We start from the raw sequence: 26281 nt of genomic DNA, 5'->3' as shown, positions 1-26281 counted from the left end.
TGCAAACCTTGACTCCAACTTGATGTGAGCGGCTGGCTGGTCGTGACAAAGCGCAGCGCGGCTCCCCCCTGCCCTCCCCCTCCCCCCCAGTGTGGTTTTACGTTTTTGATCCCCGAGGGACCTCGCGTTTTACATTCCTGGCATTCCGACCTCAGTCCCTCCTCGGTTACTTATTATCGCCGCCTGCTCTCTCGACAACCATTTGAGAGCAAGCAAGGACCGCAGCCGCTCGTCGGGGGAAATGCCGAGACACATTTAAAAACGAGAAACTTGTGGAAATAGCGGATTACTCTGAAATTATTCCGACTTGAAGAGAGACGTTTCGCTACAATGAGAGCGTAAACTGGTAAGTGGAGCGTCTCATTTTCCCCTTCCCCACATGAGAAAACGAGCCCTAAACATGAAGAGTGTACACCGTGACTTGGGATATGTTTATGTTATTTAGTTATGAATTGTTTAATCAAAACCCTCAAACGTATTCGCTTCATTTCAGTCGTGTCACTGGCCAATATAAAGTTATTTTACTGTGCTGTTTTGTGTGCGCTTTTGCTCCCCCGTGAGATTGGAATTTTTTGGCGCACGTATATTTGCCTGTAGTAGGAAATCTGTCCACACTTCTTTATTGTCGCTGTTGGTAAAGTAGACTGGGGTCCACTCATTTGATGGAGTGAACTACTCGAACCAAAATATAGCTCTCTTTACATGAGGAGATGAATAGAAATATTTTCTCACATTGAAAACACACACAAATCATGTTGAAATCTATGTTGTCTTACTGTCAGTATTTTCTTCTGTTCCTTGGCAATTGGCGGCATTTATTTATGAATTGTATTTATCCCATTATCCTCCAGGTTCACAGCTGATTTGCAAATATTTTTCAATTGATAAACAGCTCATCTGGTCACCAGAGAGAATAACAACGTCCACAAACCAATATGTCGTCCAGTGAAGAGCCGTCTGGCACGGTCCTGCACCGGCTCATCCAGGAGCAGCTTCGCTATGGAAACCCCACAGACACTCGCACCTTACTGGCCATCCAGCAGCAGGCCCTGCGCGGAGGCAGTGGAAGTAACAGTGGGCCCAGCAGTGGAGGAGACGCAGCCAGAAGCCCCCGCTCTTCCTTGGAAAGCCTCACCCAGGAGGATACTCAGTTCCCACAGCTCTCCGCCAGGCAGGAGCCCCAGGGCCAGGAGCACCAGGGAGACTACCAGCACTCAGAAAGCAGCTACCAGCTCTACCAGCTGCACGGGGAGGAGCTGCCAACCTATGAACAGGCCAAAGCACACTCTCAGTACCTGGCCTCTCACTGGGCCCCTACTGCACAGGTGACCACAGGCCCCATCAAGCAGCTCCATGAGGGAGCCCTCTTGAATGAGGGAGTCTTCCATGAGGAGGCAGATCTGATAGAGGTGAAGCGCGGCCATGTGCGGTCGCTCAGCGAGCGCCTCATGCAGATGTCTCTGGAGAGGAACGATGCAGGAGCCAAAGCCGAGGCCATCAAGAGCTCCTCTCACAGCTACCCAGAGCTGGCTTACTACTCCCCACAAGGCCTGCAGAGCACGGGACTGAGCCAGGACAAGCGCAGCCCGCCACCAGAGTACTCAGCCCCCATTCAGGGCCAAGGATTTATCCCTCACCAGGTCCAGGAGCCACTGCAGGCGCAACAGCACAGGTATACAGGCGATTAGGGAGTACAAGACATGAGAATGACTGTGACCATGCCTATTATTTATTTTGATGCATTTATTTATTTTGATGTTTATTACTTGATCTATTTCCTTTTTCTGACCCACCATTATGAATAGAGACATTGCATCATACTCTCAGTTGGGAGTCAAAGTTGATTCCTGGAAATTTTGAGGAGTGTGTCATGGTGTCTCACTGCATAAACACGTAGTTAATACTGTGAACCACGCTGTTGCATGCGTAAGGGCTCACATTTCTGCTTTGAAACACATACAGGAGAACAAGTCCGGCCCTGTAGGTGGAGTTGATCTGCATAGTATTTGTAATGCTTTGCATAGCGCAACAGGATAGTTCCAGTTGCTTGTGATACTTTAGATGCTTTTATGAAAGTATGTTCCTCATATAGGTTTTTACATTCTTCCCACACTGGAGTCAGCTTGTCTACTTGCTGATAGACAAGAATAGAGGATGTGTGATATTTCAGATGCTTTGCTCAAATATAGTCCTTTCTCACACCTCTTCAACCCATGTGTAGCCAGCTGAAGAAATCTTATTACTAATTTAGGCAACTGCAACTGTCTTTGCTCTCCCTCCTATTCTTACCCTCATGACATTCAGACAGATAATTAGAATATGACAACAATTTATTTACTCGTCTGTGTCTCCCTCTCAGATATGCCCAGTCTGGCCAGTCACCTGAGGTATCCTGCTACAGCACGTTCACCAACCTGCCCCCTGCTGGCCTGGAGGAGCCCAACCAGATGGAGCTGCTGTTGATGGAGAATGAGAGATTGCGACAGGAACTAGAAGCACACAGGGAGAAAACCGGCCGCATCCAGAAGGTAAGGAGACAGAACCACCTTTTCCAAGAGGAAAACCTTATTTTTCATGCAGCTGACATCTCCTGTAGGCTTTGTGTACTTGATATTACAGTGAAACACCTACTAAAGGAAGAGCAAATCTATGTTCAGCGCTTACTGCTTGCATCCCAAGATCAACATAGCTTGATTTGTTTGTTTTTCTGTTTTATTTGTGGGAATTTGAGTTGCTGGTTGTTGTTAATACAAGTCATCCGTGGCCCATGAATGGCCCAGCTTTAATTTGAATGTCATTGGCTGCCCTGTTGCCAAACTGAGGGAAATGCTAGGAAGTTATGTACTCTCTGAACAGCCAACAACGTATTCCCTCTTTGCCACCTGTCCAAGAAATCCTACCTCAGTTAGCAGTTGTCTCTCAGGCATCCGACTACAGGCACACTCCCTCATCTGGACTGGACAGATGAGATGAGCAGCTGCTACCTTCAATACCACAGAATCACAAACATGAGCCACAGGCAGCCACTGTGTTCACACTCCGCTCATTGTGTAGCTGACCTAGAGGAGTGCAGTGTGTGTGTGTTTGTGTGCGTGTGGTGCACATTCAGTTCTAGGGAGGCCATAGATTTTCAGCCTAATCTAGGGCTTGTCAGACAGCAGTCGATTAGGTTGTGACCTCTACACAGCTGATGAGAGAGAGGGGGGAGGGAGGGTATTGATGGCAGGTGGCGGGCTGCTCTGTAAAAAGTGAAAGATCCCTTTCTTACTTCCAACCAACTGCACTTTCACTGGCTTCTTTTTCATCTCCCGTGTAGCCCTAATGTCAGTCATCATGCACTCCTCCCCCTCCACGTTAATGTTTCAGTCAGCAGGCCTAAAGAAGGAATACATTTTCTTGTTTAACATTGTAGCAACATCGTTAAAGAGATCTTACATTTCAGCCAATCTTTGTAAAATCCACTGCTCTCATGTGGAGTTACGTCACGCGGCTCTTGCCTTGTCTCAGCCTTAAAGAATGATAATTGCCAGGGTTGGAAAGTTTTCTCCGTCGGGCCGCAGCCCTGAGTAAACATGCCTGTGTGACTGCTGTAATGGTGGGCGTCTCTTAGTCGTTTCCATAACCCAGGCACAGGCATGCACACCTTCCCCACACTGGCAACCTTCCCGGACCTCTGTGTGAGTGTGTCTTTGTGTGTGTATGTGCCATCGTGCCTTGTGGTTTGTTGTGTACGTGCACATTCTTGAGTGCACGCTTGTGCACTCACACCTGGAACTAAGGCTATTGGCCCTCAGGAATGTAGATATAAATCAGTCTCACAGGGAGTGGTGCGGGCTTAAATTCCTTCTCAGGATTATAGACACACACAGTGTGTACTGTTTATACTGTATACACTCAGTTATATATGTGCCCATATGTATATCTATGTACTGTAACAACATGAATCAACATTCCTTCTCCTCTCTGGCATGTGAAGTGGGTTAACCAAAAATTCCTTTCCTCTCCATTTCCCTTCTCTTTTCTCCACTTTATCCAATCTTTCTCAATCTCCTCCCCTTTTCTCCAATTTCCTTACTTTCCAGTTGGAGCAGGAGATCCAGCGGATTTCTGAGGCCTACGAGACACTGATGCAGGGCAGCAGTAAGAGAGAGAACCTGGAGCAGACCCTGAGGAAGAGGCTGGTGGCTGAGATCAGGAGGCTGCAGGACTTCAACAGAGACCTGAGAGGTACGACCACAAGACCCTCACATGCCAGATAGAAGTCACCAGCCATATTTTCTTCTGTCTGCTGAGCCAGAGTTTATATGGTTTACAATTTGTTCTAACTTGGGAATCCTGTTGCATTACAGAAAACCTAGAAAATGCCAGAACACATGTAGCAAAAGAAGTGGAGGCTGCGGACCACAACCAGCACATTATGGCTAAACTCCTTGAACAAAGTAAGTGTGTCACTCTGTCTGGTTAGATTCCTCCCCCTGGCTCTGGGTTACCCCATCCTTTATGATCAGCATTCATGACTGGATTGGATTGTAGCATAGCATGGGGCCCTTTTGTAGCTAAGCACATCCTGCATGCAGGAATTTCACTTGCGTAACCTCTACTTATTTGGTAAACAGTCTTAATAATAGGGAATTCAATCCACCTTCTTGCAGCGGAAGGAGAAAAGAAAGCTGCCAAGCTTTAAATCACAAAACAGCAGTGGAAGTGGTGGAATTGAGGCTCCCCCACCTGTTGTTAGCTTGATTTATATTGTCTATTTAGAAGCCTGGACCAGAGTGGAGCAGAGGTGTTTGTATGGCCTTGGTGAGGAATGTTCTGGGCTATGTGGGTCAAAGGGATAGGGCGGCTTTCCCTCCTTCCTCCTCCCTCCTCTCAGCATTCCATGAATGCTGTGGTAAATGAAGAACATTGGCCATGATGTACGAATCCCAGCCCTTATTAATGGGGTTAGACTCAGGAGAGAGAGGTGGTAGATTGCTATTGGCAGGCATTTTCAGTTTTTAGAAATGGGTTTCATGCAGCCTTGGAATTACTTTTTCTCTGTACTTGTGTCCTTTTTGAATTGAAACTGCCTCTGAGATCATATCCTTCCCCACAATCCAAATGCATTAAACGTTCTCTAAACCTGCCCTCTTTTCTTTCCTCCTCCTTTGCCCCAGATGAGGAGCAGAACTTCGAGCGGGAGCGTGTAGAGCGCGAGTTGCAGCGCCTGCGGGCCACAGCAGAGGAGCAGGGCCTCAGGGCAGAGCAGCTGGAGGAGGCCCTGGAAGCAGCTCGCGGTCGTGGTCGTCAGCTTGAGGAGGAGCTGAGGAGAAAGAGGGCTTATGTGGAGAAGGTTGAACGGCTCCAGAGCGCCCTGGCCCAGCTCCAGGCCACCTGTGAGAAGAGAGAGAGCCTGGAGATGAGGCTGAGAACAAGGCTAGAGCAGGAGCTGAGGAGTCTGAGGGCGCAGCAGGTAAATGGAATCAAACCCTTCCCTGGTGGGTTGTCACCAAGTTGAGAACCCTACAAAACCTTGCAAAGCCTATTGTTTCCATGAGCACATCTCCTGGGGTTTTTCATTACCTAACCTCTCTGTCTGCCACTGTAAAACAGAGGCAGTCCCAGCCACCAGGAGTGACAGTGAGCTCCCTCCATGAACGTCTGCGAGAGCGTGAGGAGCGCATCTTGGCCCTTGAGGCTGACATGGTGCGCTGGGAGCAGAAGTACCTCGAGGAGAGCACCATGAGGCAGTTTGCCATGGAGGTGGCTGCCACTGCCGCTGCCCAGAGGTAAGGTTTGCCAGAATTTACTTTAATTGCCCAAGAAGATTTACATGAAGTAATTTTAATTTGCTGGTTGTTAGTTGGGATTTGCTGTAAAAACCTGAAGTGTAGTTGGACAGTATGGCTCAGCTAGCATTGTGCATGCTAATTCCTTATGCTCTCTCTTTCCTTTTGTAGAGATACCACCATCATAAACCATTCCCCCTGCCACTCCTCCAACAACAGCTTCAATGAGGACCTGCCAGCTGCTGACTACAGGAATCAAGAGATGGAGAACAGGTGTGTAGCTATGAGAGAACTCTGCTGATTGTAAATCATATTTTTTGAATTCTTAAATAATCAACAAATACTGACTAAACTATCACAAAGTTTGTGCCTTTGTAACTGGAAAACAACATTTAGTCAAGTCCACTGAAAGTAAAAAGCTATGACTGTTTCCTAACCTTTAACATGTAATTGTTGTGTTTCCTCTTAGGATCCGTGCTCTTTATGCTCAGATCTTGGAGAAAGATGCTGTGATCAAGATTCTCCAACAGCGGCTGCACCAGGACCAAGGGAGGAAGGATGGGCAGTGCCCCCGCACAAACCTCCTGAAGAGCACAGGGCCGCCTCTCCGACCAGCCTCCTCCACTCCCTCCATCAACACTGCCAAGTGCACAACCAAGAGCAGAGGTGAGGGACAGATTTGTGCCTTGTTTTACTGAGTATGGTGGCTGGTATTAAAGCAAAGCACTGATCAGCTGCATTTCTAGTATCACACAAACACATCTCATTATCATGTAGTGGGAACTACTTTAAAGCATGCTTAGTGTCAGCACAGTGGACAGATACTGACAGCTTTATTATTTTCTCCTGCAGGTAAAAGTCTTTCAGATGATCAAACGATGCCAACCCGCCAGTTCTCTGCTCAGTCCGAACCTGGAACACTAAACCGGCAGGAGGAAGGAACCAAGACCAAGGAGTCTGCCAGTGCAACTATGTTCAACAGTGGTGAGTAGTCTCTCAGATATAAACTGTGTATGCAAGACTAGTATCGTAAATGTGCACTTAAAGATTTGTTAATTTGTTGTTATATGTACATAATGAAACCTCAGATGCATGGATGGATTCTAGTACACATTGATTAACTATGCTGTGGCTGAGCCAGCCAATCAGATACCAGCTGTCCAGGTCATGGTTCACAATGTGGGCCCTGTGGAATGTGCATGGTTAGGAAATTATGTGGATCTATTGACTGAGCACATCTACCAGAATGGTTTATTCCTGTGTGGAAAATCTCTATTGACCTTTAGTCATTGACAGTCAAGCTGTATCTGCTGTATTTGGTGCAGTTTTCCACTGGTTACCCATAAAACATTCATTTAATTATTCATTCTCTTTTTTTTTCCAGACAAGGCAGCGCCTAAGAAGTTGCTATTAAATCCCTTCAGAGGGCTGGACGACTTGGAGTCTGAGGCAGTGGAAATCTTCATTTAAATAACTGAGAGATGGACTCTGGATGTGAAAGAAAAGTATCAAGAGTATAGCATCTCAGAAGCTGTGCGGAGTGCAAGTTGATGTCATTGACTTAAAGAATGGAAAAATAAGGGATGCACGAGGCAGGAATGTTGCAGAAAGAGTGGGCAATGTGTGAAAAATGGACTGCTTTCACATTTTTGAGACAGAGCTGTGCTCTGCCTCAGTCTCTCTCACCCAGCTGGGCAGCTGCAGGCTGGCTGTCTGGCTGGGAGAGAAAATGTGAATCTTTTGAGGTACTTTGACAGTATTGTGGATTGTAACAGGGCAACATGTTCTCAGAGAGTGTATGCCAAAATATTTATATAATTGCTGCTTTTTTTCCTCATTTATTATTCCCCTTTCCTTCTCCCAATCCAAGGAATCAAGAAGCTTCACATTTATCTAATCTTGTTTCCACATTCCCCAAATATTAACTAAAGCCTCAAGCTCTTCTAGATAAATATTCAAGACAAGGTTATCTTTGTGCATTCCCCTCCCCTCCAAAAATGTGGCGTTAATCTGAGTAAGATCATTCTGATTACCCGGAACTTGTCTGTTGGGAAGATACCCCTATGCTGAATTAATCTGAACTCCCTAAAAATACAAGATACTGTTGACTCACTGGCCATATTCCCTGAGCCCCAGTAGCTGGCTCTATCAAGGCTTAGCAATATGTGGACAGTGACATGCAGAGTAAACACAAGACAAAATGGTGTTTTATTGCCAAACTGACAGACCTGGTGTCGTTTTTCAATTTGGGAGGGTCATGCATCACCGTGTTGATTTCATCATATGTTTTTCTGATTATATTTTCCTTCTTGGAATATGTTTGCATGTGCGCGTGTGCGAGTGTGTTTCCTGATATGGTGGATCTGCTGGTTTGGTCACCATGGGGGATAAAAGTTGAAAACTACATTGTTTTGGTTTTTTGTTTACTGTGAGCTTTGAACTAACACAACAAGTTAATTATTATTATTATTATTATTATTATTATTATTATTATTATTATATATTTTATACAGATGTTTGTAATATTTTAGATATAATAGAGCTTTGAGCAGGATGCCAAAGATTTTATGTATGTTCGTTATAAGTTATGTGCAGACAATCACGGTCATGTCAAGCTGTATCCCAACCAAGTGTTGACTTAAAGAGACATTTCTGTGAACTTCTAACCATATGAAGGTTTTTAAATTGAATTCATGCAACATTTCATAAACCATTAAAATATTCTAATATATAAGAATCTGGTTCCCTGACTTTTTTTTTTTTTTTTTTTTTTTTTTCAAAAATGTTTCCTGAAATGCCTACTCCAATCCATTTGGTGATATTAAAAATTCACAAGAGCCATGCCAGTAAATGTAATGAATGTTTTCTTCCTGTTTCCATCTCAGTTCTCTCTCTCATTGTCACCCTATCTCTCCATTCCTCTTCTCACTTCCCTCCACAGAGCAGAGTGCTCTTCGTTAATGAATACCAGAGCCGCATTCTTTTGGGTTCAGCTTTCTCGGGTGGCCTGCTCTCTTGTTCTCTCTGCGGCATGAAGAGCATGCTTGACATAGATAGCATTCTCAAAGGGACACGCAACCGTATACGTGACAAAGACAGGTTTCTCCCAGATTAACGGCTAATGCCATTTGAAATTCCTGCATACTGCAGTACACCTTTGCTAACATGAATTTTATTCCTAATTACCTTCTCCACGACCTCCGATTCAGCTGACACCCGGATTTGCAGAGGTGTTTATGTGCTTTTTTTGATGCATGCCATTGAAAACTGATGAACTGAAGCTGAGAATAGAATGGTGAGCTCTCTAATGTGGTATCGGTGTCTGTATGGATTGCCCTCACACATGCACACACACACACACACACACACACACACACACACACACACACAGAAGAGAGCCCCAGACTCTCATCGACTTGTACCAGTTTGGGGCGGCTGTGTAGCAGTGACAATGAGACTTCACAGTGAAACAGGACAATGGCAATGACAACGAGAACAACACTGACAATGACAATGAATGAATTTTCTGGTGTCATCAGTGCTGGGGGTTGACAAAATAGAAAGGTGAACTCACAGTCCCACGAATCGTCCCACTGCAGGTGCATGTACTGCATATGTATAATATTAGGCTGTGGGAAAGAAGCTTTTCAGTGATACTTTTATCAGTCCATAGGCAGCGGGGTTAAGTCAAAGTCAAAGATCTACCTTCGGGGAACTCTGATAGGTCACCTGGGAGTGTGCGCACCAAGTTTCAGGGCTAAGGCCTTCCTCAGCAGCCTGGGTTTGAATCCGAGCCCAGGCCCTTTGCTGCATGTCATCCCCTTTCTCTCCCCTGCCTTTCACATCTTTCTCTATTGTCACTATCAAATGAACCTGAAATGCCAAAAAAAGAAACAGCTCCCACACTTGCAAGTACACTCCCTGCTGAAGTGCCCTTGAGCAACATGTCAAACCATTTCTACCTTTGACCTGGGAAGAGTGTGGGAGTGTGGGAAGTAAAAAAAGAATCTCCCCATGGGGATCAATAAAGTATTAGCAACCTGTTTTACTCAAGTACTGAACTTGAGTACAATTTCGAGGTAGTGGCACTTTATTTGAATATTTCCATTTTGTGAGAATTTATTCTTTTATTCTTTTCTTTTATTATTATATTCACTACATTTCAGAGGGAAAACATTGTACTTTTTACTCCATTACATTTACGTGATGACTGTAGTCACCTGATACTTTTGCATTTCCAGAGCTTACTCATATCTTATGGCTTGCACTTAAATGTGAGTCAGCGGGTAGATGAGGCAAACAGACATTTTTTTGTAGTTATCCATTAACTTACACCCATCAAGAACTATTTAGTGTGTTTTCTGTGCCAACTTTAAAAGATTTGTTCTCCCTGCTCATTCAGTCTTTATCACCAGTGCCGCACGACACATTCCAGCAAACAAAGGTAAAACATATACTGCTGTGGTGCGGTTTGATAATTAGATAGTAGATGTGTTAAAACACATAAGCATGCCTTAACTTGGGCATGGAGAGGCTGTTTACAGGGAGGATGTTAGTTGGCAAGATGGTACGGGAGCTTTTGACGGAACAACTTGTATGGGAAAACAGAACAGGAACTGGTGGTATGCAATGCCATCAATCTTATTTATGAACTGAGAGAGCTTATCTCGAGCGCTGACTGACAACATTGTGAAGACCAGCCAACATTCCTCTGTGAATGTGAAAGGCGGCTGACATGTTTCGACCGCAATTCTCTTTCCCAGAATTAACATGATGAAGACAGATGGAACGTAAATGGGAGTCAGAGGTCAGACTGTGTTGTGCTTTAGCATGTCAGTGAATGTCCAGGAAAATTAATTTTGCTACTTTTTTTTGCAAAACCCTCCCCCTGCTCTTGCTCAATCACATGAGAACTCCGCGTTGACCTCAATCATCATGAAAGGAAGGGATTTGTTGGTGTGTAAACTGTGGAAATGATCTTCTCACACTTTGTTTGCGTGTGCGGCCGAGTTTATTGCCCTCTCCTCATGTTTACGGTTTAACAGCACATTCCTAATAAGCTGCGGCCTTTGAAGTTTCAGCACATTCAGCAAACGCTGTGATGGCGAATGCTGATATCAAAGTCAGAGAGGAAAGGAGGAGGTTTCTGGAATGCAGGCTGTCACATTCCTGTCCTCGCACTGGGCTAATTAGTAGAGCAACTTGAGACTAAATTTCACTGCAGACAAGGCCAAACAGTCATTAAGCGTGGGAAAACTATTAATCCAAATCTCTGTCAGAATTAACCACTTCTCCACTAGGCACCCCTCACACACACACACACACACACACACACACACACACACACACACACACACACACACACACACACACACAATAGACAAACCCACAAGGAAGCAAACAAATGCTGAGGTAGTGCTGCCATGTGGTGGTGTGTTTAGTGCTGAGAGATTGACTGACTCTCTCCCCTCAGGTCAGACATTGCCAGCATTGATTAATGAACACGAGATATCTTGTCAGAGTCTCTGTCTGCCCCGGCTAGCAGAAATGCTCAAAAAACACCTAGAGGGAAAATAAATCAACAAAACCCATCCATTTCTGTCTCTCGGCATAAAAATTCATGTGTCATGCCTGGCGGGACACAAGAGAATAGCATATCACCACCTGCTGCTCAAACCTGCTGCAAACACAACAGTAGTCAATGACATTCCTCTTTTTTTTTGAGTCCATATGTGTAAAACCACACGAGTGCCCCTTGATCCATATTTCAACCACATGTGGCTGTTGTACACGGAACAACTAGCGTGCAATCAGCATTATGAAAAACTATGCAGGCATCTTCTGATTTTTAAAAGAGATATGACTCCTTTGAAGGGTTCCAGGGAAACTCTGGAAAAATTCTCCGGAAAAAAAAAAAGAATGGGTTAACATTTCATTGACCAGTATGGAAAAAATAGCTGCGATTTGTCTGTTCCAGGTCATATGTCAAATCTTTATGCATGTTGAGGTTATTGACCAGATGTTGATCTATTGGGAATCCTCTGCATGGAAAAAAATTGACCTACTTGACCTATAGAATTGCATTACTGTACACACACAGGATGTCACAGCATGCCAATATATCATTAGCTATTCACAATACTGTCACAAAACACTGCTGGGACTGCAGATGTTAAATAGTTAAAAGATAGAATTCAGTGACTGTTGAGCATTACGCAGACTTGAAGATCCCATGAGAGTCAGAACTCAGGAACAACATGAGCCAAACCACATTTAGCTGCAGTATGTGCTCCACCTCCTGGAGAGCATTTTTCCACCATACGCTTAGTGTATAAACATTAAGTGAGCTGTGTTCGGTCACAGATTAAATCTGAATGTTAACTGCTTTACAAATGTAAACACACACACACACACACACACACACACACACACACACACACACACACACAAAGTGTCGTTTTTCCCTTCCACACCCAGCCAAACTTTTAGTGCTCAGTGCCAGAGAATGGTCACCTTTTGCAAGCCCAGGGCTTTGTGTGGCGAAGCACTGGCACCGGGCTTGGTGTGTATTTTAACCTTTTTCAGGAAATTACAGAATGGAAACTTCTAGTGTGGTGAGAATCAGGTAACTCAGAGAACAATTTTGCAGCGTTTTTCAGAGACTGAGACTGGATACCCCACATAGACAAGGTCCTAATCTTGATAATACAGCATATGGAAACTGACAAGATAATCTATGGTTTTATATAAAGCTACTGGCTCTGTTGTGCTTACAGATGTATATTCCCTGCTGTGTTGGGGTGAACAGTGTGGTGTAGACGACTTGATTAATGGACTGAAAATGTGTGCAAAATAACTTTGAGAATCAATAACTACTTCAAACAATATACTGTAGGCTTAAGCTTTGGTTTACACAATGCTACACTATGTTGACAAGGTGCAATTAGAGTGTATTATGCACAGCAGATTTAGGTACAGATTTTTCCAAGCTCAACACTTCCACCTGCTGGTGCCTTCCTTAACTTGCAAATCCGGAGTGCGCCTGCATAAAATGCAAAATGCAAGTGCAAATCTTCCAAGTGCGCTTTAGGGAATCTTATGGGAATCACTTCTTAAAGGTACACTCCTGATCAAAATCGTAAGACCAGTTGAGAAATTGCAAGAATTTACATTTTGGACTGTTGGATCTTAAAAAGGTTCTAAGTAGAGCTTCAAAATGCAAAAAGAAGAAATGGGAGTGAGACAAAAAAAAAAATTGAGTAAGCAATTTATTGCAAACAACCATTAAACTGAAATAGGCTGTTCATCAGCTCAGGAGGTCATGACAGTGTGGATACCTGACAGAAAATGACACTGAATCCACATTTTTGCCAAGATTTGGGTTTTAAAGGTAGTGGTCTTAAACTTTTGATAAGCTGATGAACAACCTATTTCAGTTTAATGGTTGTTTGCAATAAATTGCTTACTTTTTTTTTTTTTTTTTTTTGTCTCACTCCCATTTCTTCTTTTTGCATTTTGAAGCTCTACTTAGAACCTTCTTAAGATCCAACAGTGCAAAATCTAAATTCTTGCAATTTCTCAACTGGTCTTAAGATTTTGATCAGGAATGTAAGCTATTTTTATTTATTTATTTATTTATTAGATAAGTCTTGCCAATAATTAGGCCACATTCATTTGGCAGCTAGGTGCAGTTTTCTCCAGTGTAGCATAAACAACATACAGAATAAACAACAACAACAGCAAAACTACTACTACTACTACTACTTATAATAATAATAACAATAATAATTTTGCACACGATATCCTGGTTTATCAGGCACTGGTTTATTTTATTTTCAAGTAGCCTACATAATGTATTAAATTTGGTGTTAACGTTCGTGACGTAAGACGCAAGGCACTGTCGAGTCACGTATGATGCTGTGGGCAAATATTGTGGGCAAATTTTGATTTGCATCGTTAATAATAATAATTATCATTATTATTATGATAGATATAGTTTTAAAAATACAGCAACCAAACGTCAGCAACCTCGTCACGCCATTCTGAAATCCTGATAAAGGATTCATGACGTACATAGGCCTCAGCTTTGCAAAATGTAGGGAAATCCATTTACTTAAGCAACTTGTTTCATAATTATTAAATCTATTTATCAAATGCTTCGTGTTTGATAAATGTCGTTTCCTGTAGTGAATGCACTTTGCCCCAAGAAGACATTACTAATCGCTCTCGGCTGTATGAAACTAAGAGACATCATTCCCAATAAGCTAAATCCAGGATGCGCCTGACACCAAAACGAGCATACCCTGTACCAGCGCTAAATCTCCGCCCACTGAGCCACCGCCACTGCTGCTGCACAACTGGCTCTCTAATTCAGTGCTGTTATGGTTTGACCCCATAATAATCGACCCAGTAAGCAGCTGTGTATTCCTTAAAACGCACTCAACGCCGCTTGGTGTTGATCCGAGCTGGAGGGCCATCAGAGGATCCGGGCGGGATGTGCTCCGTCATGGGATGCGACTCGTTCCTCTTGAGCACTACGCAGCGCTTCAGGCTACCGGAGGACCCGGAGAAAAGACTGGAATGGGTGCAGTTTCTTGCCAAAACCAATGGTCAGGTTTTCAAAGAGTCGTCCTGGACTGATATCAAGATCTGCAGCGAGCACTTCACAGACGATTGTTTTGAGAACTTGACCCTGATCCAAATGGGGTTCGGCCGCACGCTCCAGCTGAAGTCCAGCGCTGTCCCATCACTTTGTCCCAGGTCACCAGGAGCCACCGTCTCAGTCTCAGCAAGTGAGGTGAGTGGGCTCAGACGTGTGCGACACAGTCACATCCCCACAACACAAAACATATCCCTCCTCCATACATACGACCATACTCCTAATGGCCATTTCCTACCAGTTTGGCGCCCTAGTTCCCTTAGGGTTTGCTTGTTTTATATTAAGGGATAGGGCGACGAGACATGCATGGGATTTAAATACCCAAGTTTGCATTGATAACGCTACAATGCTTCATTCATATCAGGTGGATGTCCCATAAAGTTGCCACCTATGACATAAGCAGGACCATGTCAGGTGCCCACTTTAATTGTTGTACAGTAATTGTAAGATATATATGCAGTTAAATGTTTAGGTACTCTGTGCTTATTTCCATCTGAGCCACACATTGAGACACATCAAAAAACATAAGAGCACTGTATTAAGTTCCACCATACAGTCAATAAGGCTATTAAGACATAATAGAAGGCACATATGAGAAGGTATAAAGGAATCAAAACAATTCCTGTAGCTGTGCAGAATAATCAATACAGCTCTGTTATGCACATTTTCGCAGTACTGCATCGATTATATGCCCTTGCCTGGATAGGTATCATTTATGCACTTTGATGTTCTAGTGTAGGTGCACTGTCCCCTGATTTTTCTGCCTTATAATATGTTGCATGTTTTACTGGTTTACCCATGTGTTATGCAGTAGGCTGTATTTAAGCTCCAACTACACATTTTCAATTAATTCTCCATAGTGCTGCAATGTATCGAGATTGCAACCTATGTATTGTGATACATATGGTATCATAAGGTCCTTGCCAATACCCAGCCCTAGTGTTTAAAAAGGAAGGCCACATTCACATCTTTTTGATTTGTTGACTTGTATCGCAGGGCCACATCTTGTACGTCCTTGTGCAGCGCATTGCTTCAGGTGAAATGCGTCTCGTACTGACAGGCGAATAATGACGTATTGACATACTCATAGTGCTGTGGAGGGCACACATGATGTGCACTTGTTGTGTCATTGGTGCACATGCAATACATAACTCAAGGACTGTGACACAGCATCACAGCACTGATCACATTTACAGATTAATGTGCATGCTTACCATTCAGATGGTCAATAGGCACATTGGACAGTCACTGCACAGGCATGAAAGACATTTACCATTTTCCTTTACTGATCAAAACAAATTCACAAATGATACTGTAAGGTGCTTTCAGTGGCAACATCTAAATAACATTTTGGTTGCATTTTGTTTAGCTTTTGTTTAACTAACTGATCTTACTTGTGCTATTTTATTTGTGTAGGAGGAAAATTCAGATGTTGGATGTCGGGATGAGGAACTGAGCGTTTCTTCAGAATCTTGTCCTGAAGAAAAAGTGTTCAGTTCAAAGGGTAAGAAATGTGACATTATCATTGAAAATGACCATACACTCAGTGGCCACTTTATTAAGTCCACCTTCTAATACGATCTAGTAAACTGTTCTGTCATAAAGTTTACCTTTATGATGCCTGTAATGCTCAGGTTTCCCTTTGGTCACAGTAATAGAGGTGTTCATTCAATTCTATGGTTGGCATTGAGCTCATAGTTAGTGGTGCTGTTATGCTGGACTGCATTTTATTCAGAGGTGTTTCTAATATTGTGTACCCCTCATGTATATAAATAGGGAGGACCAAAAAAATTGGGAATAGCTCTCAGTATAATGAAGTCCAGTACAAGCCCTCTGCAAACTACAACCTCAATAATTAACATTGAATTAAATTTACACATTCTCCACAATGTTAACAAAAATGGGCCATCATAAACATAATCTTAAAAGGTAGTATTTATAGCAGTGCTGTTGTATTAAACTGCATTAGACTATACAGGTTGACCATAATAAAGTGGCCACTGAGTGTATATTACAATAACAGTGAATTATGTATTTACTCAACATTAAAAATCAAATATCTTTAAGCATTTACATTTATATTTTATTTGTAGGTGTCCAAGTAAGCCCAGCACCGTGTGGTATCTCAGTTTCCTGTTCAACTGATCTTTCATATGTTGTTACTCCTGGAGGGGTCCAGACACAGCAGGAGATCATAAATGCAGAAAAAAAATTAAGCAAGGAAAAGTAAGTAACCGTCAATCAACTTTATTTTTCCCCAGTGGGGCAATTGGTTATGCAGCAGTGGGACATTTAGCACACATAAAACACAGAGCTCATAAATATAACCATTTCAAGCATAATATGAATTGGCTGACAGGCAGCAGACAGGCATTTTTGGTAACTGTTCCAGAAATATTGGGAACTTACTTATTTCAGACTGTATCTCACAGATTTTTGTGTTGTTCTTTTTTAGAGCTGCCCTTCTGCAGGAGAAAGGAAAGTATCTTGTGAATGAAAGCTGTCTCCTGCAGCTGTTCCGGCGGAACTGTCCGTCATGTGGCAGCAAATGTCAGCTGGAGAAGATCATGCATGGCTTACTTGTCATCGTGGTCCAGCAGTGCCTTAAGTGTGACTACAGAAAACAGTGGAAGAGCCAGGCCCAGACTAGCCTCCCACTTGCCGTAGACCAATACCTGTCAGGAGACAAAGATGTAACTGCAGGGACCCAACAGGTAGGATTTTACCAGCTAAATATGCAGCTGATTCATTGCAGCCAAACAGCACACCAAATCTATATTAGTATTACTATGATTTCTTATATAATTTCAATGTTTGTGCTATTTTTTGTGCATACTACTGAGAAAGCTGGAGTGTTGGGTTTGGCTGCTGTTGTGCTTTCAAAATAAATAGTTTAAGTACTAATTAAATAAACATTGCACTCAAAATACAAAAGATCCTTAGGGCAGTCTATCCATCCCGGTAGTGTCTGTGTGATTTTGCAAAGCTTCCAGTCTGTCGTGATCTTCTCTGTCTTCAGGCACCCCAGCACAATGGGATAGGATGGGTTTTGTTTTGTGGAGCTCAAAATTTACATGTGAAAAACTTCACATCAACAGCTCTTTCCAAAAGCTATGACAATCTCCAGCCCACGGGGGTGAAGAGTATTTTTAGGAGCAGTGAGGCTGTTCCCGCCTGGCATTAAAATGCATCTTTGGCGTTCTGATCACAAGTGGACAGCTGTCAGTCTGTCCGTTCACACCTGGTATTAAAACGCATCTTCACATTTGTCTCGCCTGCCCACTTGTGAGCGGATCTCACTTTCATGCTATATGCAAATGAACACACATCATCTCCATTTGTGAGTTGTTTAGTTACAAGAGAAAGAGAGAGAAGAAGCACAGTAAAACAGACAGTTACTCTGTACAGTGAAACTCTGACTTTGCTAGTCCTCCTTCCACACAATAAATAAATAAGTAAGTTAGTAATTAAGAAAAATGAAACGGCATTTAACTGGCAGCAGTATTTAACTAAAGGAGACATCATTGCGAATTCCAGCCTTATTTTGATGCGCTGTCAACTACTGAGGAGGCATTTCACATGTATTGGTTATTACAGGCTGGACCTGTTCACGTTCAAGCTCAGATTTTTTAAAATTATTCCACAGCAGGTTTGAGACGGTCTCGGCTGCGGTAGAAAAATCAAGCTAAACTTGATGTTGAACTTGAATGTGCAGTTAGATGGGACTCTCCCACTGTCATGGCTCTGATGTGTGTCAGAAATTACAGATGAGATTAAAAACAAAAAACAAAAAACAAAACAAAACAAACAAACAACAAAAAAAAACAGGATGGTTAAACAAGTGTGTAATAGTTGTGTAGTATTACTCTAGTAACTGTATCGTGTCTAGAGTTGGAATGAATCTGTTTAATGGCACCAAGGAATGAAATTTAAGAGTATATTTCTCAGATCATATTTTTGGGGGAGCTCATGTCTTAAGGGGAGCTGAACTCTCCTTGGCTCCCCTGTAGTTCCCACCCTGCAGGTGGACAGTTTGTATTTTTATTCATTAACCAGCTGCCTTACAGCTGGTCAGTTTGCATTTGGCCCATCAGCTAACAGTGCAGCTGCTGGGCAGAGTCAGGCAGGAGATTTTTTCTATTGGAAAAGTGCCGGTCTGGCCGGAGGACATCAGGTGAGTAGGTGGTCCTTCGGTCTGTCCTGGGATACATGTCTGTTTACACTTATACAAGGATACAAGGATACAAGGAAGTTTATTGGTCATATACAACAGGTTGTATAATGAAATTAAAATGTGGTCTCCCTCTCAAATTATTGAACATGGAGGAGTGCAGATGGTGCATTTAGTAGTCTCACACCCTGAGGGAAGAAGCTGCTCTGTAGTCTGGTGGTACGGCAGTGGATACTTCTGTATCTTTTGCCTGACGGCAGCAGGGTGAACAGGCTGTGGCTGGGGTGGGTGTTGTCTTTTAGGATCCTTTTGGCTCTGCGCATGCACGTCACCACCCCGATATCACTGGTGCTTGGTTGATGGGTACCAACGATGTTTTGGGCAGTTTTAATCACTCGTTGCAGAGTCTTCCTGTCCTGGGCCGTGCACATCCCACAGTTTGTGATGTTTCCAGTCAGGATGCTTTCAGTCGCTCCTTTGTAGAAGTTGACACGAACTTGGCGTGGGAATTTTGCTTTCTTAAGTTTCCTTAAGAAATATAGCCATTTCTGGGCTTTTTTAACCAGGGCAGAGATATGTGAAGTCCATGACAGGTTCTCTGTTATGTTGATTTCCAGGAACTTAAAACTGCTCACTTGGTCCACCTCAGCTCCATTGATGTAGACAGGGTTGATGTAGACAGGGTTGTTATAATGTGGTGTGGACAAAAGCGTCAAAAGCCACTTCTAAATGTGTCCTGTGCAAGATGCATTGAGGATGCATTACTCCTTACACCTGTACTCAGAGATTGTGATTGTATTACGCAGGATGGATGTTAATGCCAGTTGGGAACAGCCTCCAACAGCCTCACTGGACACAGATACAGCTTGGTGATGTTTTTTGGCAGGTAATATAAAACTGGATTATGTAGAAACTCACCTCTCACACAGAAACTATTTGATGGGTAGACTGAACTAGGGGGAAGTTCGAAATTATGCATTGGGGTGAACTCTTCCTTTAATCACAATGTAACATTTCATACATTTCAACACCTGTTATGTTACATAGATTTTGGAAAATTTTACCCTCATGTGGCACACAGCAGAGACATGTCAAATACGTCCGAGATATTTGAGATGTGATTCAGGTGCAGTGGAGATTATCATGTGTATTATCTGCGTCTTTTACAGGCATTGCCTTCAGGAGATAGCCACAACTCCAGCAACGTCCCAGTTATCTCTGAGACTATTACTTTTAGCGATGACAGTGATTCATCCGATGGAGGGGACGACAGTGAGGACGGCAAAAAGAACTTCAATTCAGATGGTGAATGGAGCCCCCCGGAGGACAACTTGACTGAGGAGGTCACTAAGGAATCTGATGAGGAGGAAATTCCTGATGAAGAAAGTCCTGAGGAAAACTATCCAGCTGGCCTCAAACTCAATCAGCTCTGCCCGGAGTGCGGGAAGTTTTTCAACATTCTGAGGCCTCACACATGCGAGTACAAAATCAAGCCCTATGCCTGCAATGTGTGTGGCAAGAGATGCGTTTCTGAGGTCTCTCTAAAAACTCATAGCAAAATCCATAATGAAGACTACGAGCATCGATGCAGGTACTGCCTCATGTCGTTTAAGACAAGGCTAGACAAGCTTGCACACGAGCAGACCCACCGCCCTAGATCAAAGCCCTATCAATGCCCCGACTGCTCAGAGCTGTTTGCTAACAGTAAACTGCGCAACAGACACCTGCTAGAGCACCGAGGCCCCAAGAAACACATTTGTGACGTCTGCAAGATGGAATTCAACTATATCCATCAGCTCCGGAGACACTCGGTCGTGCACACGGGAGTGAAGCCGTTTGTGTGCGAGGTGTGCCAGCGCTCCTTCAACCAGTCGGGCCACCTCAAATCGCACATGCGCCTGCACACCGGGGAAAGGCCTTATAAATGCAAGCACTGTGGCACGAGCTTCAATCACAATGTCAGCTTGAAAAGTCACGTCCAGCGCTACCACAGCCAAGTCCCTGGATCGGAGAGAAAACGGCAGATGGAGAAGACGAGCCTAAATCAGTCTGAGTCCGAAAAGGATGAGACGAACGAAATGGACTGCCAGACTGGCGATGAACAGGAGAAGGAGAAAGACTTTGATATTGTGGAATTTGAAGGGAAAGAGGAGGAGAAAGAGGCAGAGGAGGAGCAGGAGGAAGAAGAGGAGGATGAGGAGGAAGAGGAGGAGGAGGAGCAGTCAGAGGAGGAGAAGAAGCAGGTGGTGAAAAAGAAGAGCACTCAAAAATGTAAAAAGAGACCCACAGGGAGACCGAAAGGAAGGCCTAAGAGGAACGCAGCAGTCAAGGGAGAAAGCTTGATTCTAGCAGTGAAAGCGGAGGATTCAAACGCAGACGCTGACACATTTCAGGCGGAGTATTTGAAAAGCGCGACTTCCTGCGGTGATGGGAGTAAGGAGGAGCAGAGTGACAGTGACCCAAATTTTGACTCAACAGAGAAAGAGAAGAGAAACAAGAACACCGGCCGACGCAGAGGAAAACCAAAGACCTCTGAGGATAGTGACTCTGACTTTAATCCAGCAGAAAAGAAGAGGAAAAAGAAGAGTGGAGGGCAAAACAGTAATAGTACGAGCAAAAGAGGAAGACCAAAGAAAAATACGGCAGTCCGAAAACCCTTAAAATGATCAATTTGTTGCTGAAGAATCAACTGAGGGTGTAGGATTTGGCTGTAAACGGTTATAGAGAAGACAGGAGCAATACACACACAGTAGGGACAGGCACGACAGAAATGATACAGTATGTGTGATTCGAACAGTTCTACCAATCAGAGAAACAAAATCTGAACTCAAATCTGTAGGTCTGCAAGTTTTATTGCCTTTTACTGTTTTGAAAAGCGAAGATTTCACTGATATTGTTGCTTTGATTTCAAAATAGGCCTACCTTTGAATCCTCTTAACTGCTATGTGTGTTTTGGGATCAAATTCGGTTAAAAAAAAAAAAAAAAGTAGTTCACACAGGACTGATGTTAATGCCAGTGTTCCTTACTATTTCTGTGTTCTGTTATTCTCCAGTAGTTTTGCTTCCATTATACTGTTTTTGTAACTCCAGTAAAGCCATGTTGTTTCCTAATCTTGTTTGCATCTAAAATGCATCTTAAACCCCACCAAGAGTTTGAGTTTTAATTTGTTTGGGTGTGTGTGTGTGTGTGTGTGTGTGTGTGTGTGTGTGTTGGCAGTATCAAATGATATTGCAAGATTCCTCATACAGATGAAACTTCATGTCTCCTTAAATCCTTTAAACGCTCAATAGATTGGGGCAAAGTGGTAAGAATCTTGGGTGTCACTGTTAGCTGTAAAACACTATACAATAGCCACCTCACCTCCCTGATAACCTGATAAAATAAGAGTTTTAGGAAATAAAAAAACTCCATTTCATACAGTAATGTAGGGTCAGATGGATAGGATTTAATAGCTTTCAGTACAAAATGCCTTAAGGTTAGTTGGTACAAACTGTAGAGATTTTTTTGGCTTGAGTCAGCTGTGCTGTCACAGAAGTCCTAGCAGCATTAGATAACATGCAAATGTGTCAGCAGTGTATTAATGCAAGATTAATCTTTGGGACCATGCAAGATTTGTCTGAACTTTAACATGCAAATAAGATATATGTACTGTGTTACAGTAATAGCATCAGCTTCAATCCTAAAATATCCATATGCCCATCAAGATCTTCTGGGCACATGCACAGTCACATTTTTCATCTGCATGTTCATACTGGAGCTGCATGGTTATGTGACATTTCATATTACAGGGAAAGACTCATCTGTCTCTAAGTAACAGCCTGCGCTATCCCAGGATGTACAGTATAAAGAGCTTTAGAAATACTTGCAGAGTAGTACATGGATGTTTTCTTATTCATATTAATAAGCCTTTCCAAAATCACCTGTAAGCCAATAAATCAAACTCACCCAGTGGCAACATTTTTTTAAAGACAGTTTGGAATTAATCTTGCAAATAAAAGCCTGTTTGACTTTGTGTTTAGTGTATTTAAGAAACGGATATAGGCTGCCCTGTCCAGCCTGGGCATATTGATAACAGTTGTAGCTTAAGGACATACATGAGGGGACAGTTAAAGGTAATGCAGGAGGGCAATTTGCATTACCTCAGTATTGAATGAACTGAAGGTCATAGTAAGGCCATTCCACGAGGCAGTCATAATTACCTGGCTTGTCCATTATATTAAAAATAAAAGTGTTTCATCTACTTTTATGGCATTTGAAGCCCCTGTCAGATCAACAGCCAACATTATTGGATGTCCGCAGATCCATCAAAAGTTTGAAAATAAGTGACTGGACCTGAATATCTTACAAAGTATATAAATGTCTTGAATGTAGTTTGGATTTTGCTTGACCATCTAATGTTTCTTTGAACTACCTGTCTACTCAGATTAATTAAAAAAAAAAAAAAAAAAAAAAAACAGCTTTAGGGTCCAATATGTGTCCTTTCTCTTTTACTTAACACAGCTGGACTTATTTATTCATGGGATTAATTAAATTTCCTGGTGTCCTTTGAGTTAACCTGCTCATTTATAGTTTCTGATCTCTTCAGAAGCTTTATTCAAATAGAAACAGGTTGCTTTTGCAAGCTTCAATTCATCATCTAAATTGGCCTTGCATTCAATGCTAGGTGGTCCTTGAAGTGCATTCTGAAGCTGGCAGATACCCTGATTTTGAGAGAGATGGAGGTAACAGGAGGTTTGCACATCTGCACCAAAGTCATCCTGCGCACTGTTGTTCATCTGTCCCTTTATTGTTAGGGATTTGTATCAGTGCAGTAGCGAACAAGGATAATTGCAGTGGGAGAGATGGTTACATGCATTCACACTCTGGCCTGGGAGCTGTCCAATACAAGTATTCAAATAAAACTCCTATCTGCTAATAGAACTGCTGTACTAGCAGAAGCAGCAGAACATTATTGAGGTTGAGAGTGACACTCTTTAATCCCCACCACCCATCCAGATCGTTGTGACTGCTTCAGTGACACATGCTGCTTGAAATCCACAGAATATACGAGACCTGAAGTGGCTGGGGGGGGAAATGATTCAACAGTTAACTTTTTTCCTCTTCTTTGAAAGCTTTGAATTTTAATGTGTAAATGCATCTGGGCTCCGAGTTCCTACTTTGATCACAAATCTTGCAGGAATCCTCCTTGCGTATATGTTTATCCTCTGTCCAGGCGCAGGTGCTTGAGCCTGCTTTAAGGCCCGTCATATCTTCTCTTCAAAGCTCTGGAAAAAACGTATTCAGCTTTGCTCACTCGGGGAAAAATTCATGCTGTTGCTGGGGAAGCCCAAGGCTGCTTAGTAGATTAAACACTCTGACGGTCGGCAGATCTAAATGAAGCCTAACTTTGCTTAGAGAACAGGAATAAATGGAATTCCTTTGATTTTTAATGGGCTACAAACTTGGGTACTTTGGGAACAAAACTTGAAGCACCACATAATACAGCTGGGTTGAGGATGTACTGATTCATTTCGGAGTGACAAACGAGGACAGAGTCTGCACAAGATGAGGCTTTGAGCATCCTTCTGAGCCAGTTTTTCAACTGAACACAACATCTGTAGTGTGTATTTTAGGTTTTAATGTAAATATACCAGCTGTGGGTGTATCCTGCAAAAGGAAGCATGTTACCTTTGTTAACAGTTAAGGAACAAAATGCAGTATGACATGTTTTATGTTCATGGGCTGATTCAAGAACTAACCAGGGCTTCAATTTGATTATGCAAGGAGTTTGGCAGTTTGGACTCACTGGGTCATGAGTCACCTTCTCCGAGAGTCGAGGGATGGCGACTACAAGCAAATAATACAAGAAGATTAACTGCCACAGTTTGCATGACAGATTTACCAAATAATGATATTTGGAAGTGATCTGGTCATGGTGATTTTCAAAATAATGTTTTTAGGCTTTCACCATCAGCTGTTGCACTGCAAGTCCAATTTTACAAATGAACCGTGCTGACTTTGCCCCTCTATAACTTCACAAACAATATAAAACAACTGAATGATAGCAAAACACAAGAAGACGCCCCAAAACACTCATTAACATGCATCTACACACAACTCTACACACACACACACACACACACACACACACACACACATACATAAATATATTTGGCTGCTCTGCCTCCATGCATCATCTGTTACCAGAGGCATGCATTAACCTGATATTTCATTGGCCTTCCCACTGAAGGTATTAAATCCAGATGAAATCCAGAGTGAATTTCCCCTAAAATGGAACTAGGAACAAACTCATTCCACAATCAGCAATAAATGTCTTAAAATGTGAGCGATGTGGGAGTGTGGAAAATGGGAGTGCAGCTGATGACTGGGTTAAAATGAGGGGCAAACCCTTTCACCAGCTCACAGCACCATAGAGTCAGGTTACCATTAGATATATCTTCCCTTTGGGGGCATGGGGGCAGTGTTTCAGCCTGGCCTCCTGTATGGTCCTCAGCCCTGTTTCATTACTTAACATGCTCTCCTTGACTCTCTCTCTGTACTTGGCGTCAGGTGAGCCACTTGCAGAGCAGGAGGTGAGATGCAAGGGGAAGCAGAGAATTTGAAATGAGTGGCACTTAGCCTTAAGCCGGTAATGCTAATAATTACGTAGAGTAACAGCTAATAAATTCAGCGGATGAGTTAATGTCATAAATAAGTCAAAATCCTCTGATTATTGCTTGTTTGCTCATGCTTGTGTCGCTCATTACCATGGAAATGAATGATCACAAAGCATTCTGGGCAAGACACACTCCCGGGGGGTTTATTTCACAAAGCAGGATTAGAAAGTTAGCCAGATTACTGTGAAAAAGATTACGCTACATACCCGTGAAACTGATTTGAATCTGTAAAATTAAACTTGATCATCTGATTTAGGAATATGATTTAGCCATGCATGTTGATTACTGCTATGACCAGAATTTTCTAAGCTACATATTTTTTGGAGTTGCATAGCTGAGAAATAAACCTTGATGTGTTTATTGTTGTTGATGGGCTCCCTCAGCTCTGTGAGGGTTGATCTCACTGGATTTATTTGACTAATGGTGATGGAGAGGCATATAAAGGCAGTGAGATGGCGCCCTGGTGTGCAGCCCAGACCACTCATCAGTGTGATGTTGATGTCCCTGCTAGTCACAGGAGAACCACTAGATGTCCTCATTGGGCCACAAATACAAACTCAGGCGACTTTTAAGAGGATTTCGACAACACACACCCCTCACCCACCCATCCATCCAATTACCATGGTAACTGTTTCGGCTGCAGTACCTCTAACCTGCCCTTGAGTTAGGGGTTGCACTCTCTCCATCTTTCTCCAATCGCTTCCTCCCTCCTCTTTCCCTCATCTCTTATTTCTTCTCACCCTCCTTCTCACTCTTTAGGAGAAGGGCGTTTGCTCCTACTCCCTCCCTCCTTCCCATATCTCCCTCTTGCTCCTGTCCTCTCTCTCCCTCTTCTTCTCCCCAGAAGTGACCCCTGGTCCTGCAGCTCTCCTGAAGCCCACTGCTGTGACTTGGGAGGATGGGTGGAGTCTGTCATTCAGTCAAGGCACAAGGACACCATCCCTTCTCTCTTTTGCTTTTGCTCTTTTTGACATTTCTTTTTGTATAATTGGATGCGCACCTTTTTCTCCGTCTCATTCTTTC

General features: G+C 43.1%; 2 protein-coding genes across 2 annotated transcripts; both read left to right on the top strand.

The window, feature by feature from the left end:
- The first annotated feature begins 197 nt into the window (after positions 1 to 197).
- LOC115375693 (angiomotin-like 2a) lies at positions 198 to 8505 on the top strand. The gene is made up of 11 exons (XM_030075182.1): positions 198 to 346; positions 852 to 1672; positions 2360 to 2528; positions 4083 to 4227; positions 4350 to 4439; positions 5160 to 5455; positions 5596 to 5771; positions 5943 to 6044; positions 6241 to 6437; positions 6624 to 6755; positions 7156 to 8505. The coding sequence occupies exons 2-11, from the start codon at positions 936 to 938 to the stop codon at positions 7239 to 7241; spliced, it is 2130 nt and encodes a 709-aa protein (XP_029931042.1). The 5' UTR covers positions 198 to 346; positions 852 to 935; the 3' UTR covers positions 7242 to 8505.
- A 5556-nt stretch (positions 8506 to 14061) lies between these two features.
- LOC115375894 (zinc finger protein 384-like) lies at positions 14062 to 21746 on the top strand. Its single transcript, XM_030075486.1, has 5 exons — positions 14062 to 14568; positions 15847 to 15934; positions 16524 to 16656; positions 16886 to 17144; positions 19771 to 21746. The coding sequence occupies exons 1-5, from the start codon at positions 14266 to 14268 to the stop codon at positions 21265 to 21267; spliced, it is 2280 nt and encodes a 759-aa protein (XP_029931346.1). The 5' UTR covers positions 14062 to 14265; the 3' UTR covers positions 21268 to 21746.
- The last annotated feature ends 4535 nt before the right edge of the window (positions 21747 to 26281 follow it).

The sequence above is a fragment of the Myripristis murdjan genome, chromosome 17 (assembly GCF_902150065.1).
Source record: "Myripristis murdjan chromosome 17, fMyrMur1.1, whole genome shotgun sequence".
NCBI lineage: Eukaryota > Metazoa > Chordata > Actinopteri > Holocentriformes > Holocentridae > Myripristis > Myripristis murdjan.
Note: the sequence above shows the minus strand (reverse complement) of the source record. Positions and strands in the feature narration are given on the sequence as shown.